This window comes from Coturnix japonica, chromosome 1 (assembly GCF_054131305.1).
Source record: "Coturnix japonica strain WE chromosome 1, WE-NBRP24, whole genome shotgun sequence".
Classification (NCBI taxonomy): domain Eukaryota; kingdom Metazoa; phylum Chordata; class Aves; order Galliformes; family Phasianidae; genus Coturnix; species Coturnix japonica.
Window position 1 is genome coordinate 171,979,688 of NC_140663.1, and position 21,722 is coordinate 172,001,409.

Consider the following 21,722-nt stretch of genomic DNA (forward strand, 5'->3'; position numbering starts at 1 on the left):
CCTCCTTCTCTTTTGGATTGCCACAAACCTCTTGCAATCTTTAAGTCTCCTTTGCAGCATGAAGAAATTGTGACTGTTTCCTGAGGGTACTTCTTCCCACAGAAACCATTTGTCAGTTCCTTTGCAGGAGTGCCGCCCACACCACCAAATCACTGCTGGCTCAAGGGACGTTTGTCATTGACGTGGAATGTGTCCAAGCCCACAAGAAAGCCAAGGGATTGAAGATTTACTGTCCTAATGGAATAATAATATTAAGCAGATGTCAACTTTTGAGAGCTGGAGACCCCAACAGTCAGTAGAAAGAGCTCCTGGTCTCATTACATCCACCTTAAAATGAAACCAGGAGTGTGTCTGAGGCTTCAGAATTAGCACTTACAGTATATTGCAGTAAAGTTTGGCTTCTGGGCAATTTTAGAAAGAAAAGCCCTTTCTGAAACACCTGGATAAATTTCTGCATGGTACCTAAATCTCCATTCATTACTGTTTCACTTAAAATGCATAAAATGACTGAGCTTTCTAATAACAGCTCCAAATTGTGCATTTTGCCCCCCTTGGGAAGCAAGCACATGCAAACTTTGGCCCACTGAGCTTACCCTCTGACTGAATGAAACAGCTTGGCAAATTGCTGATCTCTTGCAATGACTAATAGGCTTTGTAAGAGAATATACACTACCTCTGTTTTCTGATTCTCAGTTACCATGGTAAAGGGTAAGTCAGTCTCATTCTTGAACTGGCACATTTTTGTAGGATGGAATAGCTGCTCACCCATAGTGTCCAAGGATTACATCAGAGTAACCCATAGAATTTCTGAGGCTGACAAATATGAGTTCAACAACTCCAAGTACAAGGTCTTGCATGTGGGTTGCAGCAACTCTCAGTTCAGTGCGAACTAGGGGATGGAGCCAAAAAGACCTTGGGGTACTGCTGGATAGAAGGCTGAACATGGGCCAGCACTGTGCCCTCACAGCCCAGAAAGCCGTCTGTGTCCTGGCCTGCATCAAAAGCTGTGTGGTCAGCAGGGTGACGGAGGTGAAGTTTTTTACACTGAGGGTGGTGAGGCACTGGCACCGGTTGCCCAGAGTGGTGGTGGATGCCTCATCCTTGGAGACACTCAAGGTCAGGCTGGATGGGGCTCTGAGCCCATGATAGAGCTGTAGGTGTCCCTGTTCCTTGCAGAGGGTTGGACCAGATGGCCTTTAAAGGTCCCTTCCAACTCAAACAATTCTATGATTCTATTGTATATGAGCAATTTAAGGTTGAAATCGATACTCTCTGAGAGATGCTGCTGTGCTGGGTCTTAACTCCAGTCACTCCTGTAGTTCTGTCATACATGAGCAGTGCAGCTTAGTGGCTCCAAGTGGTAGGAGGTGGTGATGGACATCCTGTCCCCAGTTCCTGGCTCCATGACTGAGGCCATACTGGCCTTGGCTGTGTGCTGACAGATGCTGAGCACGTAGCCTGAGGCTGAGAGGCACCACACTCCAGAAGCCTCATTAAGCTGTCTTAACTTCACTCCTGTTTCCTTTCCCATCAGTGCTCATTAACAGGGTAACTGACAAGACAGAAGCTTTCTCTTTTATCAGCCTCTGCCATATGGCCAACACAGTAGACATCAGGAGATCAGGTGCTCAGCTTCTCAAAATGGGAAAAGAGTGAAAATAGCTCTGCTGAGTTAGTTTTTATTTGTGTTTGTTTTATATCTGATTCTTTTGGATTACTGGATATACTCCTTGTCCATCTGCCCCAGTTACTACAGGCAGAGGGACTCTGACACAATCCAGAAGTGATGGTGATGGGAAGAGCCACCCCTTGCTGTCCCACCCTGGTGTGGATGAACTCATCAGCCATCTCCTGTTATCTGCTTTTAGCCACTGGATGATACTCAATGTCAAAGAAAAATATTTAGGTTTTATTAGCTTGATTTGCCATTAATGACCAGCTATTGAGCTCCAGACATACTGCTATGGGATCTCTGTTGTAATGAGTTTTATACTTAAGCCTGAAAATCCTTTGGGATAATGCAGGTGTTGGAAAGCATTCTGCCTTAAGCTTTCTGTCATTTTTCACCTAAGCCAGATACACCACCACAGCTGGCTTAGAAGGATGTAATGGAGAAGATCTCTTTGGGCTCCATTCTTTGTTGTCTCCTGGACACGATAGCTTCCCAGCAGGCACCCTGTCCCCAAGAAGCCTTGTGCCTCCAGCTGTGGTCTTTTCCAAGACCTGGTACAAGGACCACCAAGTTATTTTGAATAAGATAGTTCCTGTTGGGTTTGTGATGCGAGCCCCTGGAGTGGAATTTCTAAACCCAGGACCTAGGGCTCTAAACATTATATTGGCTGCAATTGGCCTAATTTTGCCAAATTGCCATCTGTTGGCTCATGTTCTAGCATAAAATCAACCACATCTTTGTTTCACAGTGATAACTGTCATTACTGCTTCATCTGCTATAACAATCATAGCTTCATAATGTGGATCCAGCTTAACGACCTCTTAATGCGGTCCAGCTTTCACTGTGCTGTAATTAACCTGGCAGTCTACAAACCTGACTCGTGTTGTTTCCATTTCAAAACAAAATAGCAGATAAGTCTGTGGTTTCTTAACTTATCTCTTCATCTCTACTATAGTGATAATAACGTGCTATTAAATCACATCACAGTATTGACTGAGAACTTCAGAACCATAAGGTCAACTTTTATTTTAATTCACCAGAATTTTAGTTTTCATTTTAATGTTTTAAATGGAAAAACTTCTCTTCATCTCAACTATGTGGAAATCTTAAAAACGAACGGCTTTTTTTGGTGTTAAATCTATGGTTACTTCCCAAGCACGATTTTATGATGATGGGCTCTTTTACAAGCAATTTGAGTTTTCTTGGAAATCAGAACTTTGGTTCCTGGTATATCAAGCAGCAGTAGTACAATGTCAAAGACAAGGGCAAAGATGCTTTGAGCTCACTTCTGCCTAGTTTTATATAACAGTATGAGTAGCAGTTGTATTGCATCAAAGCAGATGCCGTATGTCATGAATGAGTTAAAGCTATGCTTGTAAAGTCACCAGTTACACCAGTACGATAGTACTGAAACTATTGTGGCTGTGACAGAGTGAGGAATTAGACTGAGTGCTTTATCTGAGAGAGCTGTAACTCCTAAGGTCTCATTTTTTGCTGAAAAATATATGAGAAAAGGGGGCTTAAGGCATCAACCTGGATAATATGTAGTGCCCATAAAACACTTTGTTGTTACTGTATATCTTGATTTATCCACACTATATCTGAATTCCTTCATGTCTGAGAGGTACAGAAATTGACTGCCCATGCTTCCACAGTTTGAAAAGATAAGGGTTACTCATGCTAAGTGGACTGCTTCAGTTCCAGAAGAAAATGAAGAACTGCAGAGATCCCAAGGGATCTGCATGCAGAAACAGATTTAAATCTATAACCAGGAGGTCAAAAGCCAAAGCCTTGCATTTTGAAAACAGGAAAAAAGAGCTGGGAGATGGAAGAAAAAGGATTGGAGAGGACAGTTGTTGTATTACAATGTGTGCTGTCAGTCTGATAACCTGATATTGGAGCTTTGCTTTCACTTAAAGGGTGTTTGAAACTAATGTCCAGGATGCCAAGACAGTATGATGCCCTGAAGGGGATGAGTCACTGGGAGTCAGGATCAGACTTGGAGGGAGCTGGAGAGCGTTCAGCACTGATGTGACCTGCTGTTTTTGGCTTAGGACTCTGGGCTCTGAACTGGAAGTTAGGAGATGAGTCACTGGTGTTGGTAGAAGTGTGGGAGATCCTATGAGAGCTGGCAACAAACTGAAGAGTTTGACCTCAGCAACCTCTTCCTGATAGAGAAGTTTGCAAGATCTTTCTGCAGAACCACTCCCAGCTGTAGCTGCAAATTAAAGGATCCTTAAATGCGGTATATGAGCTTCAGAAATCCCTGTGTCTGGATGTGCCTCTTTCTCTCCATTGAGACGTTATCTAGCTGAGCATTACTCAGCTAACTTCTAGCTATGTAAAGGTAGTGAAGAAAATCCCACTCTGCACTGCTTTTTCTTGGCTGAATTTCATTACAAGCTGCAGCTCTCTGACCACCCTTTTGCTTCATAGTAACAGCTATTCTCTACATTATCTCCCAAGTTGGATGTTTTTATAGAATCAGTGCCTATTAAAGCATTTCTGTCCCCCAGTCCTAAATTGGATACGATTTACTTTTGGATGCTACTCAAATGCTCATGGTCGAGTGCTCTAAATTCCTATGGGATGAGGCAGGTCACACAAGCCTTGAGTTGCTGTGCCATGAAGAACAGACAGTAGAACTGACTCACTGTGTTGCTGCTTACAAGGATGTTGTTGCAAATAGCCCCAGCAGTTGTTTTGTTCATTCTCCTTGCTAAATTTGTTTTTAGGCTGATCAGGTCATCCTAGAAAGGAGCATTGCACACAGCCACCCAAAGTGTTGTAAGAATGAACTGGTTGGTTTTGAAGACAGAGCTCAGTAACTTCATGTTCAACTTCAGTGTCCCAGAGCAGCACAGTTGCTTTAAAATCCTCTCAATAATGCTCAGCTTAGTCAAAACTATGAAAGACAAAATAGAATTCAGAGCATTGTCTCATGCTGCAGAGCAGGTATAGGGAGTAAGGAGAGCATTCTTTACTCAAACCTGAAAGTAATATTCAGACTAATACACTTACAGAAGTGACTCTAGTCAGGGCAACCCACCCACCTCCCCTTTGGCTCTTTGGAGAGCTGCTCACACATTTGTGCTGGCTGAGGTCAATGATTTTATTCACCAAGTCCATTTTTTTTAATGTTTCCTCAGTGTAATAAGACATCAGAGAAGTAGTTTCTATAGCAACAGAAGTTGCTTAAAGATTTGCTAATGCTTTGCCGTGAGATGGCTGCAAATGTTCTAAGTGCTGTGTCTCCTCCCTGTTAACCATCCACTAGAAAACTGATTTTCTGAGGTCCTTTTCATAGTTTCTTTGCACAAAATCTTTGGATATTCATAGTGTTCATTTTGAATTCCAAGGCATTATGGAGAGAAAGAAACTTAGGAATCCTCATGCATTGCTCTTCTGAGTGTTGCTTAGCATTTCAGAAGAATTTTTGCTACTGGATGACTCCTTAATAGCTTACAGAATCTTCGGTAAGGGCGCTTAAAGTGCATAAGCAGTCTGTTCATCAGATATTTAATTGCCAGTTAGCAGGAGACTGTGGGCAATTAAAGAGCATCTTATGAAAATTTTCAATAGGCATCACTTGGTGTTTCTCCTTCCAGGTAACAGCAACAGGACAAGAGGGAATGACCTTAAGTTGCACCAAAGGAGGTTCAGGTTGAATAGTAGGAAAAATATCTTCTCAAGGTGGAGAGGTGTTGGCACAGGCTGCCCAGGGAGGGGATGGACACCATCCCTGGAGGTGTTCAAGAACTCTGGAGATGTGGCACAGAGGAACACAGTTTGTGGGCTCGATGGGAGTGGGCTGATGGTTGGACTAGACGATCTGAGAGGTCTTTTCCAACCTCAGTGATCCCACAACTCTATGACTTTGAGCTGTGTAACACATCCTGTCATGGGGTGCAGGAAAGAATTTCAGTTCAGTCATAAAACTAACTGGAGCTGTTGAGCAGACCCCTTGCAAAATGGCACAAAGCCTAGGATTTTTCCATCTTAACATATGGCAAGCTGGAATTTCCCCATCCTAGCATCTAGATCCTGCTGATTTACAAAGCTTGTTGGTGTCCTGGAAAATCCAGGCTTAAATCTGTGTATCCAGGGTGGGAGGAGGGGTGTAACTACAACAGGGACATTGCACAGGGCTCTCTCTTGCTCATTCCAGCAGGACAAAAAGTTGCTGCCTCGTTAGCCAGTATGACTAGTCATGCTTGTCCATCTGCCCAGAGAAGTTTCACTGCTCTCTGACATTGCAGCATGGAGTAAAAGTACCTCCTAAAGTAAGATCACACAATAATCATAGACTCATATCAAAAACAATTTATAACCCCTCTGTGCTGTATCTCTTTCAGAGGAGGGGAGACCACATACTGAGCATGGCAGCCCATCTCTGGTGGTACACAGGTGCTAGGAAGGTCCCCAGACTACACAAGAGATGAGTTGAAATTGCAGGGGGTTGGACCAGAGGGCCTTTAATGGTCTCTTCCAACTCAAGTGATTCTATGATTCTATAATACCGCTGAAAATTTGTTATAACAACAGTCCAAAAATGCACATATGTACAGATATATACAAACATATATATGGGTATATATGTGTCCCTTGAGTAGGCAGACTATGAATACAACTAACTTGTAGTTAGAGATTCTATATTTCGGAGTGTGTGCAAGTTGGAAAGGGTGGGATCCTGTTTGATGTTACCGTAGTACATTTCTCTTGTTATACTTTCATCTCAGCACCTGAGTCTCTACTAGTTGCATTGTCCTAATAAAAGGTGTATATATATTATTCTAGGTTGTGGAAATATTTTAATGCATTTTTAATTACCCCTTATCTTGCAGGTACGGTATGAATTGCCTAATCCAGTTTGAAGACTTTGCCAATGCAAACGCATTTCGTCTCCTCAACAAATACCGCAACAGATACTGCACGTTCAATGATGATATTCAGGGTGAGTGCAGTAGAAAAAACATGAACTGCACCTTCTCATGAGGAAAGCAATGAAGATCACACGAGTGTTTGTTACACAGTACTCAGATGTGTGATCAGTTTTAGCATTTACACACAAGCATTAGAAAAGAAGACAAAAGCACAGCTGTCTAAGTTGAAAAATGAGTTGCTTTTGGTAATTTAGTTGTTCTCTACAGCAATGTTGTTCTACGGAGAAAATGGATCGTGTGCTTCAGGTTGTTAAGATAACTTAGAGAGTCCCATAAATTTTTTTATAACCTATCTAAAACAGTACTGACATTCTAGCAGTTACACAAGCCTTTCAGTTTCCAGGTGGTCATTAGCTGATCCTGGCAACGTTCCTCTATTGTTATCCTCCCCGTTACATGCAGAAATGATAAGGTAAAACCAGTTACTTTCCTGTCTGTGGCCAGTGTAATCTGAGGACATCCCTAGAGTGGCTAACACTGCTCTTCCATCACCAAAGAGCAACGAGATGAACAGATGGAGCCCAGAATATGAAGCAGACAATGCAAAAGCTTATCTTGCAATAGTCGCCCTCTATGTGGGTGGAGGGGAACTCATCAGTTTAAAGGAAAAGAGGCCAGGTGATGTGGCCGTACTGTGGAGTTGGATGTAGGCTTCTTGAGGGAACGGTAGGATTTTATATCTTACTGAAGCCCCTTGTGTTCTCAGATAAAGCATCCAGCTGGCACTGGTTTCACAGTAGTGGGTATGGAAAGAAATCCTGCTGATCCTCTGAGCTGACAAACGATGAGTCAGGGGAAGCAAGGCACTGCTGCAGGCTTTTATATGGAGCTGTCAGAAAGAAAATGGAACACCAAGGCAGGGTCAGGAATGAGTTCTGGGGGACATTTGGGATAGTAACACAACTTGGATCTGCTCAGTTAATTCTGCCTTGGAGTCACACCAGCCATTAATGGACTTGAATTTGGGATGAGTAGTCTGTTTCACCTACACTAATACACTCCTCTGTATCCTTAACTGATAAGAGAAAGGCAGCAAAGCACCCTTCTCACTCTTACACAATCCTGTTCTTTGTTTTTCCTTCAGGCTTTCTCTTTTCTAACATGCTGGTTTTTCATGACTTGCCAACTGAAAAAAGAAGTGGGAGACTTCAATGCAAACTGTGCTTTAAATGATTAATGAGAATTATGCAAAGCCTTGCATTTATTTTGCTCAAGTCAAACAGGAGCAGACCTCCTGAAGCCTGAATAATCCCAGCTTCTGAGCTGGCACTGTATATTTTGACTTAAAACCATCTCTTGGGCACAGGCAACGCAAGGCAAATCCGGCCTGAGCTGTACTAATTCAAGTTCTCATCCATTGGATTGTGGGACCCCAAATGTAGTGTGCCAGCACCCACACACAGAGGCAAGATGTGTAAAGAAAAGATAAATTACTCCACCTCATCTCCCTTAGGCCTCCCTCTTGCTGTCCCAGGATCTTACACAAACAGATGGCAGTTTAAAACATTAAAGCTAATCATTCTTATATACTTTTTTTTTTGGTCACACAAATGACTGGGTTGCTAAATCTATCATAACCCAACAGAGTCAAAATGATTTAGACCCTTCCCTGCAAAACCCAGCCTGCTGATGCTGACTGGGACAACTGCCAGGTACCACAAATGGGGATGAGGTGAATGCTTTCATTTTGGAAGCTATTAACCTGGAGCTAGCAGGAGCTGGCCTGCAGTGCCCGCACATGGGGGCTCCCCATTAAGGAAGAGGTTCTCCTTCCTCTGTGGGGTGATTACATCAGTCCTTTCCCAGTTCTGCATGGGTTCATGCAAGGGACAACAGCTTCAGTTTCAGCTATGTGAGAGAAAATTGATTGTCCCTTCTCCCTGATTCCCAGTGAAGTACCATTACAGGCAATGCAGCACATGTGAAACTGGAGGGACATGAGACTGCCTTGAATCCTACTCTTTGTGCTCCTTTTGTAACTTTGCTCCACTAAATTGTGCCCAGCACTAAAAAAAGTAGTCAACTGAAAACCATCACAGAAGTGTTGAGCCCTGTGTACCCCCAAGGCATCCTCTGCCTTCCTGCTTCATACAAGAAGTTAATGAAACCATTTGACAGTTCAGTTTGGATTGCACTTCTAGACATCAGCCAGTCCAACCCCTCAATGTTAGATCCAACTTTGACTTGAGGTCAGGTTAACCCAGCCTGATAAGTTTTAGTATCTCCATGTATGGAGATTTGAGATGCCTGAACTATTCTATTCTATTCTATTCTATTCTATTCTATTCTATTCTATTCTATTCTATTCTATTCTATTCTATTCTATTCTATTCTATTCTATTCTACTCTACTCTACTCTACTCTATTCTATTCTATTCTATTCTACTCTACTCTACTCTACTCCATTCCATTCCATTCCATTCTATCTAACCTGGCCTTGAATATGTGACTCCAAATATCTCTTAACCCACTGAGCACCCGATAACATCAGCCTCCCAGGACCCTTCAGGCAGCAGTGCCTCAGCCTGGAGGAACATTGCTCTCTACCGTAGCTGAGGTTGGGAACAGGCTGACTCCAGCACTGCAGATCTGAGCAGCTTCAAAGATTTGGTCCCATTTTGCACATTTCCTCATGTTTTGAGAAGCAGGGCTCGTTTTTGGCAAGGCAATGACAAATTTCAACAGATTAAAATGTCGCAGTATCTGACTTTGTTGTTTCAGCTGGCATGGAAAATGCATCAGTAATTATCACAGGAAACTAAGGAGGCGGGAGCACAATAGGAAGGGAGCACTGGATGAAGTTTTGCTGCAGAACAATGCAGGTTGTGTCCTGCCAGGCAGCTCTCAAGCAGCACGCTCCCCCCATGGGGGTTCACCCAGCCTGAGGATAGACATGAAGATGTTCTCAGTCCTTTGGGGGCTCACCATTGCCAAGGCCTTTTGGACCTGCTGTGCTCTGCAGCAGCAGAGGCTCTGTATTTTCCCTTGCTGCTACTACATTAACTATTCAAGGGCCAGCTCCTAGACTTGTGTCTGAATGACAAAACCATAGAATCATGGAATCACAAAGGTTGGAAAAGACCACTAAGATATCTCATCCAACCTTCAGTTCATCAGCACCATGTCCCTCAGTGCCACATCTCCAGGGTTTATGAAAGCTTCCATGGATGGTGACTCTACCACCTCCCTGGACAGTCTGTTTTAGTGCCTCACCACTCTTTCTGTGAAGAAATGTTTCCTACTATCCAACCTGAACCTCTCTTGGCGCAACTTATGGCCATTACCTCTCATCCTAAGAACATTATTGCTCATCCCAACTCAGTCATTGTCTGCAAAACGAGCCAGATCAGAACAGTCCAAACTCCTAGGTAGGAATGGACTTAAGGTAGGAAGCCCAGTGCACTGGGCTTCATAGTGCAAAGCCCTAAAGACCTGGCCCTTACATTACATTATTTTGGGGATTATGTCTTTTCACCCTTACCACCCCCTCCAGAGATGTGGGTTAACAGTGTCCTAGATCTATTCATGGAGGAAGTGAATTATTTCCCTGAGCACTGATGCTTTTCACTTCACTGCTGTTCTCAATGACTTGCTCCATGCCATTTCTGGGTTTATTTTCTTAATGTCTTACAGAGACCCCATGGGAGAAGGATAACAATAGCCAGCAGACATGAGGGTGAAGCACTGAGCTGCAAATGCTTCAACAGCTTTTTGCTTCAGCTTTGTTGTATTTGACTTCTGATTATGCATTTGGAGTGCATCTGGACAAGCTCTGCTCTGCTTTCCAATAACAAGCTGAATGTTCATGTGAACCAGGATTTGGAAAAGCTCTATGCTTCCTCTGCAGCCATAAATTTAAATATATTTTCTTGGCTGCCCTTTACTGGAGCTGTTGAATGGGTGTTTGCTGTTGTCTGGGCCCTAACACTTGGCATGGTTTTAATGGCAGAAACATAAGCAGGCAGAGTAAGGGTAAAAATGGGAAGATGGAGCTGAATTTGGCCATCCCTTCCATCACTGTAAAGCCATCCACACAGATACCAGAAGGAGAAATGGGCAGCAGTGTGGCTGCTTGCTGCTATCATTTGAGGATATGCTTTAGTGGTATTGTGGTGATGGTTAATAGTTGATTACATGACCTCAGTGGTCTTTTCCAACCTTAATGATTCTATGATCACTTGTTCTGTTAGAATGCCTGGGTCCAGCCCAGAGGCCAAACAGGTAATGCTCTGCTCAGCCCCTATATGGGGTGACTCCTGTCTCCATGCATCTATGAGGTCTTGTGTCTCCCTGTGTTCCCTGCTTAGCCACTGAGTGCTGCCATATACATTACAGCCTTGGCATCAGCACTGGGCAGCACTTTTCCCATTGCATCAGTGCCACTTCTGTATGCTGCTCCTGCTCTGGAAGCAAGCTAACATCACTAGGAATGGGTGCTTCTGCCTTTTCCATCTCTGCTAAGCTGCAGAGCAAATCCTTTCCCTCTGATTTACTCCAGCGTAGCTCCACTGACATCTATGGGACTAGTTCTGCCTTACACTACAACAAGCAGAAAATCTCATTCAGGTGAGGAGTTCTTAAATGTTTACAATATTTTTAGCATTCCTGAGTGTAGGAGATAAATTCCTACTGTGAAAGCCATTTTCCTGAATGCACCTCGGGTTCAGTTTGCTCTTTCCTTTGCTGGTCCTGTTTGTCTGGAGTCCTCAGAGAGATGCCTGAGGGCTGCTCAGTAGCCTGTGATACAGTGCAGAGCACCCACTGAGCCTCAGACAGACGGGATGCTTTGTGAGCATTTTCCTCCTCGTGCCCTTCTCTATCTCACATCAGATACAGACCAGCCAAGCTGGCTCTTGTCAATTACTTGAGGAAACAATATTCTGCAATAGCAGCATTCAGTCTCTTTGGAAAACAGATTGACTGATGTGTTGAATGGTACCTGGTTTTCTCTTGCCACAACTTGTAGTGAAAGGTGTGTTTTTTTTCTCCATCTCATTTTATGGTCTTTTTGGAATTGAAGCACTGTGATTGCTTGGATATTAGGAAACTTTTCTTCACAGAAAGAGTGGGAAGGCATTGGCACAGGCTGCCCAGGGAGGTGGTGGAGTTCCTGGAGGGGTTCAAGAAGTGTGGAGACGTGGCACTGAGGGACATGGTTAGTGGGCATGGTGGGGATGGGCCGATGGTTGGACTACATAATCTTAGAGGTCTTTTCCAACCTTAATGATTCAATGATTCTATGATTGGTCAACATCTTATGCAAACCAGCTGTGCACTCGCCTGCATAGAGATGCTTCTATCATTACATACTCAGAAACTGTAATTATCAAAGACAAATACTGAGCTGAGGCCAAGGTGCTGTAACTTTGTTACTTGACTAATGAGACTGAGATGCAGTTTGGAAGATGTGAAAGGACTGGAAGCACACTGAGGAGAGAGAGGGAGAATTACGAAGAGCAGAGCTGAGGAAAGCCCTGCTGTTGGTCTCTGCAGTGTATGCACAGGGGACAAGCAAAGGCACACTCTGTCCCACTGGGTTCTGCACAGCAAACACCTCGTTTCTCAAATCCCTGATTAAAAGGACACTTTACTGTGAGGGTGGTGAGACACTGGAACAGGTTGCACGGAGAGGTTGTGGATGCCCCCTCCCTGGAAGCATTCAAGGCCAGGCTGGATGGGGCTGTGAGCAACCTGGACTAGAGGGAGGTGTCCCTGCCTATAGCAGGGAGTCAGAACTTAAAGGTCCCTTCCAATCCAAACCATTCTACGATTCTTTGACACAGAATACCTTTCCTGAAAGTCCCACCAACATTATTCTGCTGTTTAAATGGTTTTGCTGATACATTTGTCCCTTCTCAACAATCATTGGATAGGAAGCAATTTTCCCTGTGTCAGAACCAAGAGAAACAAAATATTTCTCCAGTTATGCTTCTTTCCTTTAAATACTTTCCAGGCATCTGTTACTGCTCTTGCTTTGACCTGACACGTTGCTGCATTCTGATTGCTCCACTTTCAGACTTCTTCCTCTGATCATCCAATACAGGGATTTGGGGATTTCTTTTCAGAGTGAACGCAGGTTATAGTGTATGTGCACTCATGAGTGTGTGCATAGGTGTTCATATCCTCCTGGATATACCAAGCTTTGCATTGCTGACAACTGTGGGACCCTCTTCTTTGCTGATAACCCAGGGTGGGTTATCTTGTCTCTGAAAGCAGCGGGGGCACAGACAGACACATGCCAGGTCACTGTACATATGGCTTAATGAGACAGGGAAAGCAAGAGGAAATTCCACATGAACATCCTTCAGTTGTCTGAGTTGGCAGTTGTTAATACTGAAGTTTCCCTCCCCATCAACTCCTTTTAAAAGCATGTAGAGCTCATTTTCTCGAATCTCAACAGATGCAGCAGCACCATCTGCTGGTTTCACTGCTCACGGTCACATTTTGCTCCTGAGCCGCTCTCCTTTTGCTCCCAGGCTGCTGGCTGGGAGTTCTTGTGCGTTCACCTGGGACAGGACATTAGATTAACACTACATGTGAGTACTACTACTTGGAAATACTAATCCTCGGAAGATATCTGCAGGGCAGGAGAATACTGGTTTCCCAGAGTCAAAAAGACACTGAGTCTCAGGTAGAAAATAATGCCAAACAGCCAAGGATTTAAGAGCACGGTTCCTTACACAAGGTTTCTAACAGCTATCAGTATCATAACTGGAGGTGTTCAAGGTCAGGTTGGATGGGGGCTCTGGGTGGCCTGGTCTGGAATTAAATGTGGAGGTTGGTCGCCCTGCCTGCTGGATGTTGGAGCTTGATGACTCTTGAGGTCCTTTCCAACTCAAGCCATTCTATGATTCTACCAGTAGGATGGAGAATCCCTTTGCCAAGATGACCCTCTCACAGTGTTTTCTCTTTTCAGGCACTGCGTCTGTTGCAGTCGCTGGCCTCTTTGCAGCTTTAAGGATCACAAAGAACAAGCTCTCTGACCAGAAGTTTGTCTTCCAGGGAGCTGGAGAGGTAAGAATATTCTCAAGTTTGTTCCTATATACCATCTAAACTAAAATTTAGTGAGAAATTAAGCAGGAAACACCCTACAAGGTTTGGCTTCCCAAAGACAAAGCACAGAAGCAGGTTCTTTGTCCTTGGTCAGGAGTGGGCCCACAGGTGGACTTGGCTGCTACACAGAAGTTGTCAGTATTCAAGTGGCATGGATGCTCCAAGGCTGCATCAATAGGACTTTGAGTGCCCCAAGGGAAATCCCTTATGAGACAGCATGAAGCTGGCTTGAGCCCTTGGGGTTTGTATTTAAGGTAAATCAGGCCCTCTTTAATGACATAGTTAAAAGGAGATAGACTTTATATATATATATAATATAAGAACATGACCTCAATGTATGCAGTCAGTTGCGTTGCCTCCAGGGCGTAAGTCAGAGTGTCTGTCTGGTGCTTTGCACAAAGAGAGAAGAGAAAGAAAAACCTAAAGCTTGGACTGTGCACTTGGTTCAGGTCCTGGCTCAGCAGTTTCCCACCTGAATACATGCCACTGTACAGTCACAGAGCAGAAATTCTCCCAGCTCTAAGCAGTGCTGGGGGATGACCCAACATAACTTTCATTTCAGATCTTCCCCCATAAGATGCTGACACCCCAGTGACATGTTTATTTACTGTATTCCAGGCTGCGATGGGCATAGCTCACCTCATCCTCATGGCAATGGAAAAGGAAGGAATTTCACGAGAAGATGCTATCAAAAAAATATGGATGGTGGACTCCAAGGGACTGATAGTCAAGGTAAATTTGCCTCCAGAGATATCCTCCGCTCCCTCAGCACCTCCTGCAAGATAAAGAGTCATTAACGTTGGAAAAGACCACCAAGATTATCTTGTCCAACCGTCAACCCATCACCACTGTGCCCACTAACCCATGTCCTTGGGGGAACTGCCCCCATCCCTGCTTAGAAGAAGGGCAGAAAGGTGAAATGAACAGGTGAGTTACTCCATTATCTTTCTACCTATTGCCAATACCCTAAAGTTTGATTCTGTCTTTTCCCTCACAGGGCAGAAGCCACCTGAACCATGAGAAAGAAATGTTTGCCCAGGACCATCCCAGTGTGAACACACTAGAAGAGGTTGTGCAGAAAGTGAAGCCGACTGCAATTATAGGTGGAGTTCCCATAACACGACCTTTTCATGTCAATTCAGTTCTTAAGAGAGTTCCTGTCTTTCTTCCAGGGTCTCCTTTTGTTCTCAGAGACAAAATGCAATGAGTTACTGGCTTTCTTAGGACCACAGTTGAATCCTCCACACTATTCCCTTCAGCTGTGGGATGGAGTCTTGCTCTCTGTAAAAGCCTTCCCAGACTGGCTACAAATGGAGGTGCCAATGCATCAGAATCTGGGGCCCAGGCAAGCAGGGCAAAGTTCTGAGCCCAAGCACTGACGCCGCCTCCCTACCTGGAGGAGTAAAGGGGCTTCAGTTTGAGACAGGTTTTTAATTTCTTCAGAATATAACAAAGAAACATTTGTACCTGCATCTCTAGAAATGAATCCTGGCTCCCTCCCATGGTTCATTTGGTGATAAGAGGCATTCAAGAGGGATCAGTCCAACGTGCTGATGACAGAAAGCACCAGCTCACTCTGCTGTTGTTGTTTTAGGTGTCGCAGCCATTGCAGGAGCTTTCACTGAGAAGATTCTGAAGGACATGGCAGCTTTCAATGAGAGACCCATTGTGTTTGCCCTGAGCAACCCCACAAGTAAAGCAGAGTGCACAGCAGAGCAGTGCTACCGCCTGACTGAGGTACTGGGTCTCAGCACAGGGAGGATGGGTGCTCCAGCCATGGCTGTAGCAAGGACACCATAGTGCGCATGGTGGGAGGACAAGTGGCAGTGGGTATAAGGGGAAAAAAGAGAGTTTCAAGATGGTCATAAAGAAAAATGTGAGGAGGAGCAGAGGGCAGAGAGCTCATTGTAGTCTATGATGTCCTTGCAGATTTTCAAGTTCAGACTGGATAAAGCCCTGAGAACCAGTCCAACCTCACAGCTGACCCTGCCATGAGTTTGGACTATAGAAATCCTTTGTGTCCCTACCAGCTTGAATTACAGTGTGAGCCTATGCATCATGAGCCCATAAAGCTGTCTGAGATGCCCTTGTCTCTCAGACTACTGTCCCCTGCACTTTGCCACTTAGCTGTTTGTGTAACAGCTCTGTCAGCCAACTCATGCTCAGTAGCACTGAAGAATTGTCATGTGAATTGATTTCGGGTGGAGAGGGAAGGCTTTGTCTCATTCTCCCCTTTGCCTCTACTGCCACCTGCTGCTTCTTTGTCTCAGTGCTGCTGGCTGGAGTAGTTACACAGCCCCCAAATCTTCACCCCATAAATAAGTCCCTCTGCACACTCCACAGATGATTGATAGCAATAGGAAGAGAGACAAGTTCTCAGCAACTATAGAGCACTTGCAGCTGGGCAGTGCAAAGAACTGCTCGATGGCCTTGTTCATGACTTTGTGTGTGGCTTTGGGGACCAGACCTGCCTTAAGTATCAATGGTGGGGGATGGCTTTTATCTACCTGATGGCTGGAGTTTCTTGACTACACGCCATAGAGAGCAGCAGAAATATAAGATGGCTCTTCTGAATTTTCATGCCTCTTTCTCTCTCTTTGTTCAGGGCCGGGGTATATTTGCCAGTGGGAGTCCATTCTCAAAGGTTACCCTGCCCAATGGTCAGACCTTCTTCCCTGGCCAAGGAAACAATGCCTACGTCTTCCCAGGAGTGGCGCTGGGAGTCATAGCCTGTGGAGTCCGACACATCTCTGATGACATCTTCCTCCTCACAGCACAGGTTTCCAATGGGCTAATAACCACTTATTTAAAAAGCTATAGGGGGCACACACACCTACTTGAGGCAACTTGAGAAATTGGCTTGGGGAAATTGCACAGCATCAGAAAAATAGCCACAGCTTTTACTAGCCTCAGAAATAGTTAACACTTCCTTTCGTCTTGCATCTACAGGGGTGACAATAAGGTTTCCCCCATTCTGTCAGCCACGTGCCATTCCCACAGCTGCTCCAGTTTTAAGTCTATACAGAAGTGCATAAACATGTATTTTGAATAGTTTTACAGGTTATGTTAAGAATTAGCCCCAGCTCCTTTGCTGCTTAGGTTTCAAACACGTATTGTGTAATCCTTGCTAAAGTGGCACGTGTTTGAGACCATCTCTATAAACCTCCTTCCTCTTGTTTCTAGTCTATTGCTGCTGAGGTGACAGAGGAGAATCTTGCAGAAGGAAGACTCTATCCCCCCTTGAACAGCATCAGAGAGGTGTCTCTCAAAATCGCTGTCAAAGTAAGTGTTCCCTTATTATCACTATGATAAGGAGGGCAGGACCAGCCCTGGTATTGTTCTTGTTTTGTGTTTGCTTTAATCCATCTTATTCTGTAGCCTAAAGCAATGTTTCTTGGGAATTCTTCCAGGCAGAATTACTTCTTTGATTTCTTCTTTCATTAAAGCCCACATCTGAAAAGTACCTCTTGATTCTGGATGCCTCACAGCTCTCAAAGATCTCCTTCTTTGCTTGGAGCTGTGAGACTTCTCAGCACTTGAAAAATCAGGTTTAGGATTAACATCAAACGTGAAGCAAGTTGCCAAAAGATTCTGGCAATTGCTTCTGAATCTGATAGAGACCTAAGCACCTAAATATTCTTTCAGATCTAGGCTTGATATCTAATGTTGGGATTCGTGCTCTGTGTACATCAAATTTATAACTCCTATTCATTCAGGGGACACCCACTGAGATTCACATTAGCCTGGTAGGAGTTGCTGAGGGATGCATATGGTAACTTGGGAGCTTGAGTACAAGTAGAGGTGGTTAAAGGGCTGCTCACCTTCAATTGCACAACACAGGAGCTGCAAGCAGTTTGCATTCCCAAGGGATGAAGTGCAGCCAGCACGGGGGTCAGAAAAATACTAAACAAAGCAGGATATGATCTTGAGGGGAGAAAAAAAATAAAGACAGATGATGCAACCAGGGCTGAACTGTAGTTGGTTTCAACTTCATAATGTGTTGGAGTTATTTCATCAGCTCACGTCGCCTGTCTTTTTGCAGGTTGTTAACTGGGCCTACAAGCATGGTCTTGCTTCTTGGTACCCTGAGCCAGCAGACAAAGAAGCCTTTGTGAAGCAGCTTGTTTATAGCCCTGACTACGATTCCTTCATTCTGGATGATTACACCTGGCCTGCTGCAGCCATGCAGACACAACATGTATAAGTTTTTTGTGAGAACTGTTTCCTCATTTCTTCCATTGGTTTCCATGGTCCATATCATTGCTGATATAAATGCACATTAGGCTTACGGAATTATAAACATAATTGAATCAAAGTGCTTTTTTTTTTTCCTTTACTGCTTTACACTGCTTTTTCTTTGTGGGACCATAACAAAATAGAGTCCACACTGGGAAGTCAGCATCCTGAGGAGAGAGAGAGGCTGTGCTTCCAGTCCATCCCAGTCTGCACTGCAGGTTTTGCCATCACTGAAAGCCCCACGGGCACCATGAATATTGGTGTTTCCTCTCCAGATATGAAGACACTACATTTAGGCTGTAGAACAGCAAGCACGGGAGGAAGCAGAATCTTCCAGGGAAGGTCATAGGCAGAAAATAGTCGTGTGGCTCATTTTCCTCAACAAGAGACGCTCAGTGATTTCTGATTAAAAAGAATCTCATAGAGAACTGCTGTATCTTCCAGAACTTTGGTTAGCCAGGAACGATGTCACCATCTGTGTTCAGTCAGCTCCCAGGCCTCTGCAGAGACCACATGCCTGACTGCCAGAGCCACAAGCAGAGGGGTGATACTGGAAAAGAAAACCTTTCTCTGTCCCAGCAAAAGCCCTGCCAATGCAGGCAGACCCAGTTCTGTCTCCTGGTGGCAGAAAGCACTGTTTCCCTGCGCCCTACCAGGCCCCATCCTGTCAGAGAATCACAGAACCATAGGAATGGTTTGGGTTGGAAGGGACCTTAAAGCCCATGTAGTTCCATCTCCCTGCTGTGGGCTGGTTGCCACCCATCTGATCAGGTTGGCCAAGGCCCATCCAACCTGGCCTTCCCTTCTCCAGGCTGAAGAAGCCCAGTTCCCTCAATCTTTTCCTATAGGAGAGGCTCTCCAGCCCTCTGATCACCTCCATGGCCCTCTTCTGGACCTGCTGTGACAGCAAGTTTATGCCTAGAGGGACTGCATGTGCACAATCAATCTAAGACATGATCTTAGCAAAGCTAACAAAGGTTGCAATCAGTCTAAGACAAATTAGTCACTTACTGAGGATCTGTATCAGCAAGGCATCTTGGTATCAAGGTCTAAGGGATCTCTGTACAGGTGTAACCTCAAGGGGCATCCCTGCTCATGGGGAGATGCTGTCATGCAACCCACTGCCCTGCAGGAGATCTCACGGGCCTCCTGGGCTGCTCATTGCTAGTGGGGTAAGATAACTGAGTCATAGTCATATTAGGTTTTTAGGTGCATGCTCAGCTGGCCCCCAGATGTTGAAACAAGTATCTGCTGTGTGATCATTCAGCCCCCCCCCCACCCCCCCAGTCCGAGGCAGATCTGTGGCTGCTGATCTGTCTTTATGAGAGCACTAATCAGTAGTGTTGCTCACTGTGTGTCCCAGTGCACAGCTCTGTTTGCAAGGCCAGCCACAGGAGGGAGCTGAGGGCTTAGAGTGGGGGAGGGCACACTGTCACAGATCCTGACATGAATCCCATCAGAGTCCATTGGAATTCATTTCCATTGCTCTCCTGCTCCTGCTGCCAGAGCACAGACAGGTCTGAAATGCTGCAGCAGCTCACAGCAGGCAGCCGCAGATATTTTGTGGTTCTCTGCAGCTGCTTGTGAAGGGTGTGCAGGGCTCACAGGGAACCACTTGAGGGCTGTAGAGGACTTCTAACAGCAGTGTTTGTCTCGCTGAGATGGACTGGCAGCAACACATCACGTTCTGTCAGGGATTTAAGCGGTGGCATTGAGTACTTCTACCTGTATAAGGAAAAACTCCTGTAGAGTGACTCTCCTTCGAAATCTGAGGTTGCTGTGTGGCTGCTCCATGGGATGCATTAACTGGTACAGCAGATCCCATCAGTCAGATTAAAACACAAGCTGAATACCATGGGACTTGAAGCTGCTGGCTCTAATTTAAAGCAAGCACATTTGTAACAGATCACTTTGGATTTCTCAGTTCCCCCTCTTTCTAGCAGCAACAGAACAAATCCTCTACACTTCAGTTCTCCCTTTTCTCTTTCTTCAAAGAATAATGTGCTGACTTGAAACCAGTGGTAAAAATGGCATAAATACAGTGATGTGGCAATGGTGATAACTATTTCAAGGATTGCCACAGCATCCTAACGTGATGCTAAGCTTGGCAATTGATTGCTATCCAAAGGACCGCTGCCAGGAAAAGCCCTTCATTTCCCTTTGTTTCCTCACACCCACTGGCCTGGATTAGTCAAGTAGTTTGCCCCATAAGATGACATACTCTTCCTTCCAGTACAGTGGCCATCCATCAGCCAAGCCAGGACACAGCTCACAGCCAACAGCAGCTGCACCCCGGCACCCAGGATCCAGCCCAACACCCAGCCAAGAAAAGGGTTACTAAACAATGCAGCACAACTAAATGACATCAAGGTCAGAGCCATGCTCCTTTGGTGCTCCTTTTACTTCAGACCTTGTGTCCGGTGTTCATCAGCTGGCTCTAAGCCCTTGGGACTAATCTAACCCTTATAGAAATGTGGATTGAAGTCTTTTAAGATGAAATTCAAGCTACCTAACCATCACGTTGGTGCTTGGCGTGTTCCGAAGCAGTCACCCCAAATTAAACCTCTGTTCTTACACTGATTTTATGAGGCTTCTTCCTCACAAGCCTTGGCTTCACGTGTAAATCAGAGACATTTGCTTTGGAGCACTTCAAGGATGTGCTGACCTTTCAGTCCTGAGAGGAAAATCTTGATAAACTCACTAATTAATGACTGACTTTGAATCACTTGTCCCAGATAGGAGGATAAACAAAGAAGCTAAAGGTCTGGCTATTAGACAGGAAAGAAAGGTTTTTCTTTGCAGAGCAGGCTTGGCTGTTAAAATACCTAAAATGGTGGTAATTGATTTACATTCAATTATTTGAGTGCACAGAAGCAATTATCGCTAATTCTTAAGGCCTCGTTGTACTGTGAAGCGTTACTATGCTAAAAAAGATTCCGTGTTAGTTACCTGCTGATGGGAAACGGTGGCAGGAGGGTGGAATTTCACTTTTATTCATAATTGACACCAAATTTTGCCTATCTTTGCTTCTTATATATTGAGAACAAAAGAGATGTTTACTCCAGAGCTAACGAACATAGCTGATGAACCAATGACAGGGAGCTGGATCTGGAAGAAGGGAGGAGATTTGACCACACTCTTCCAACACTGACTGGTAATATGCAAATAAGATTTGTCCTGCTTGACTTACAGTCATCCAGGCTGAGTTTGTATAACCAGAGGGAACAGCAGGAGAGGGGCAGCTGGGGGTGAGGGAAAGGGTCTGCACCAGAGGGCAGTGGGCAGGGAACAGCCTGCACAGGGCAGTGGGCACAGCCCTGAGCTGCTGGAGCTCAGGCAGCATTTGGACAGCGCTCTCAGACATCAGGTTTGGGTTTGGAGTGGTCCTTTGTGGAGCCAGGAGTTGGACTCAATCCCTTCCAACTCAGGATATTCTATGATTTAACTGTTTGAAGAAAAGAATGCTCAGATCGCATATAGAACACATAAAAGAGACATGGGAGGGGAAGGAGTTGTTCCAATGGATGCCATACCAAGAGAGGTTCCAGGACAGCGTTATCTCAGCTACACTAGAGACCAGAACACGTCCAGCACAGGCTCAAGCTCTTCACCATCAGGTCTGGATGTCCATACAAACTCATTCTTTACCTTGTAACAGCACGATAAGGTCACAGTTAAGGAAATGTGGAAGACAACACAACCTGGGCCACTGGCTTCTGTGCTGCCATCCTTGGTCCAGACTGCTTCAGAAAGGATTCCTTACATTTGAAGAGTATCTTGGCAACATCAACTGAAAAAAGCTGCTGTGCAGGCACATC

General features: G+C 44.9%; 1 protein-coding gene across 3 annotated transcripts in view; it reads left to right on the forward strand.

Moving 5' to 3' along the window:
- Nucleotides 1-17,983, forward strand: part of ME3 (malic enzyme 3) — a 99,329-nt gene extending 81,346 nt beyond the window's left edge. For all 3 annotated transcript variants that reach the window (XM_085536495.1, XM_085536496.1, XM_015852389.3), the window contains 8 exons: nt 6,517-6,626; nt 13,532-13,629; nt 14,287-14,400; nt 14,666-14,771; nt 15,263-15,405; nt 16,274-16,447; nt 16,852-16,950; nt 17,711-17,983. In XM_085536495.1, the coding sequence (XP_085392621.1) occupies nt 6,517-6,626; nt 13,532-13,629; nt 14,287-14,400; nt 14,666-14,771; nt 15,263-15,405; nt 16,274-16,447; nt 16,852-16,950; nt 17,711-17,872 (1,006 nt within the window). In that variant the 3' untranslated portion in view covers nt 17,873-17,983. The remainder of the gene's footprint in view (nt 1-6,516; nt 6,627-13,531; nt 13,630-14,286; nt 14,401-14,665; nt 14,772-15,262; nt 15,406-16,273; nt 16,448-16,851; nt 16,951-17,710) is intronic.
- The last annotated feature ends 3,739 nt before the right edge of the window (nt 17,984-21,722 follow it).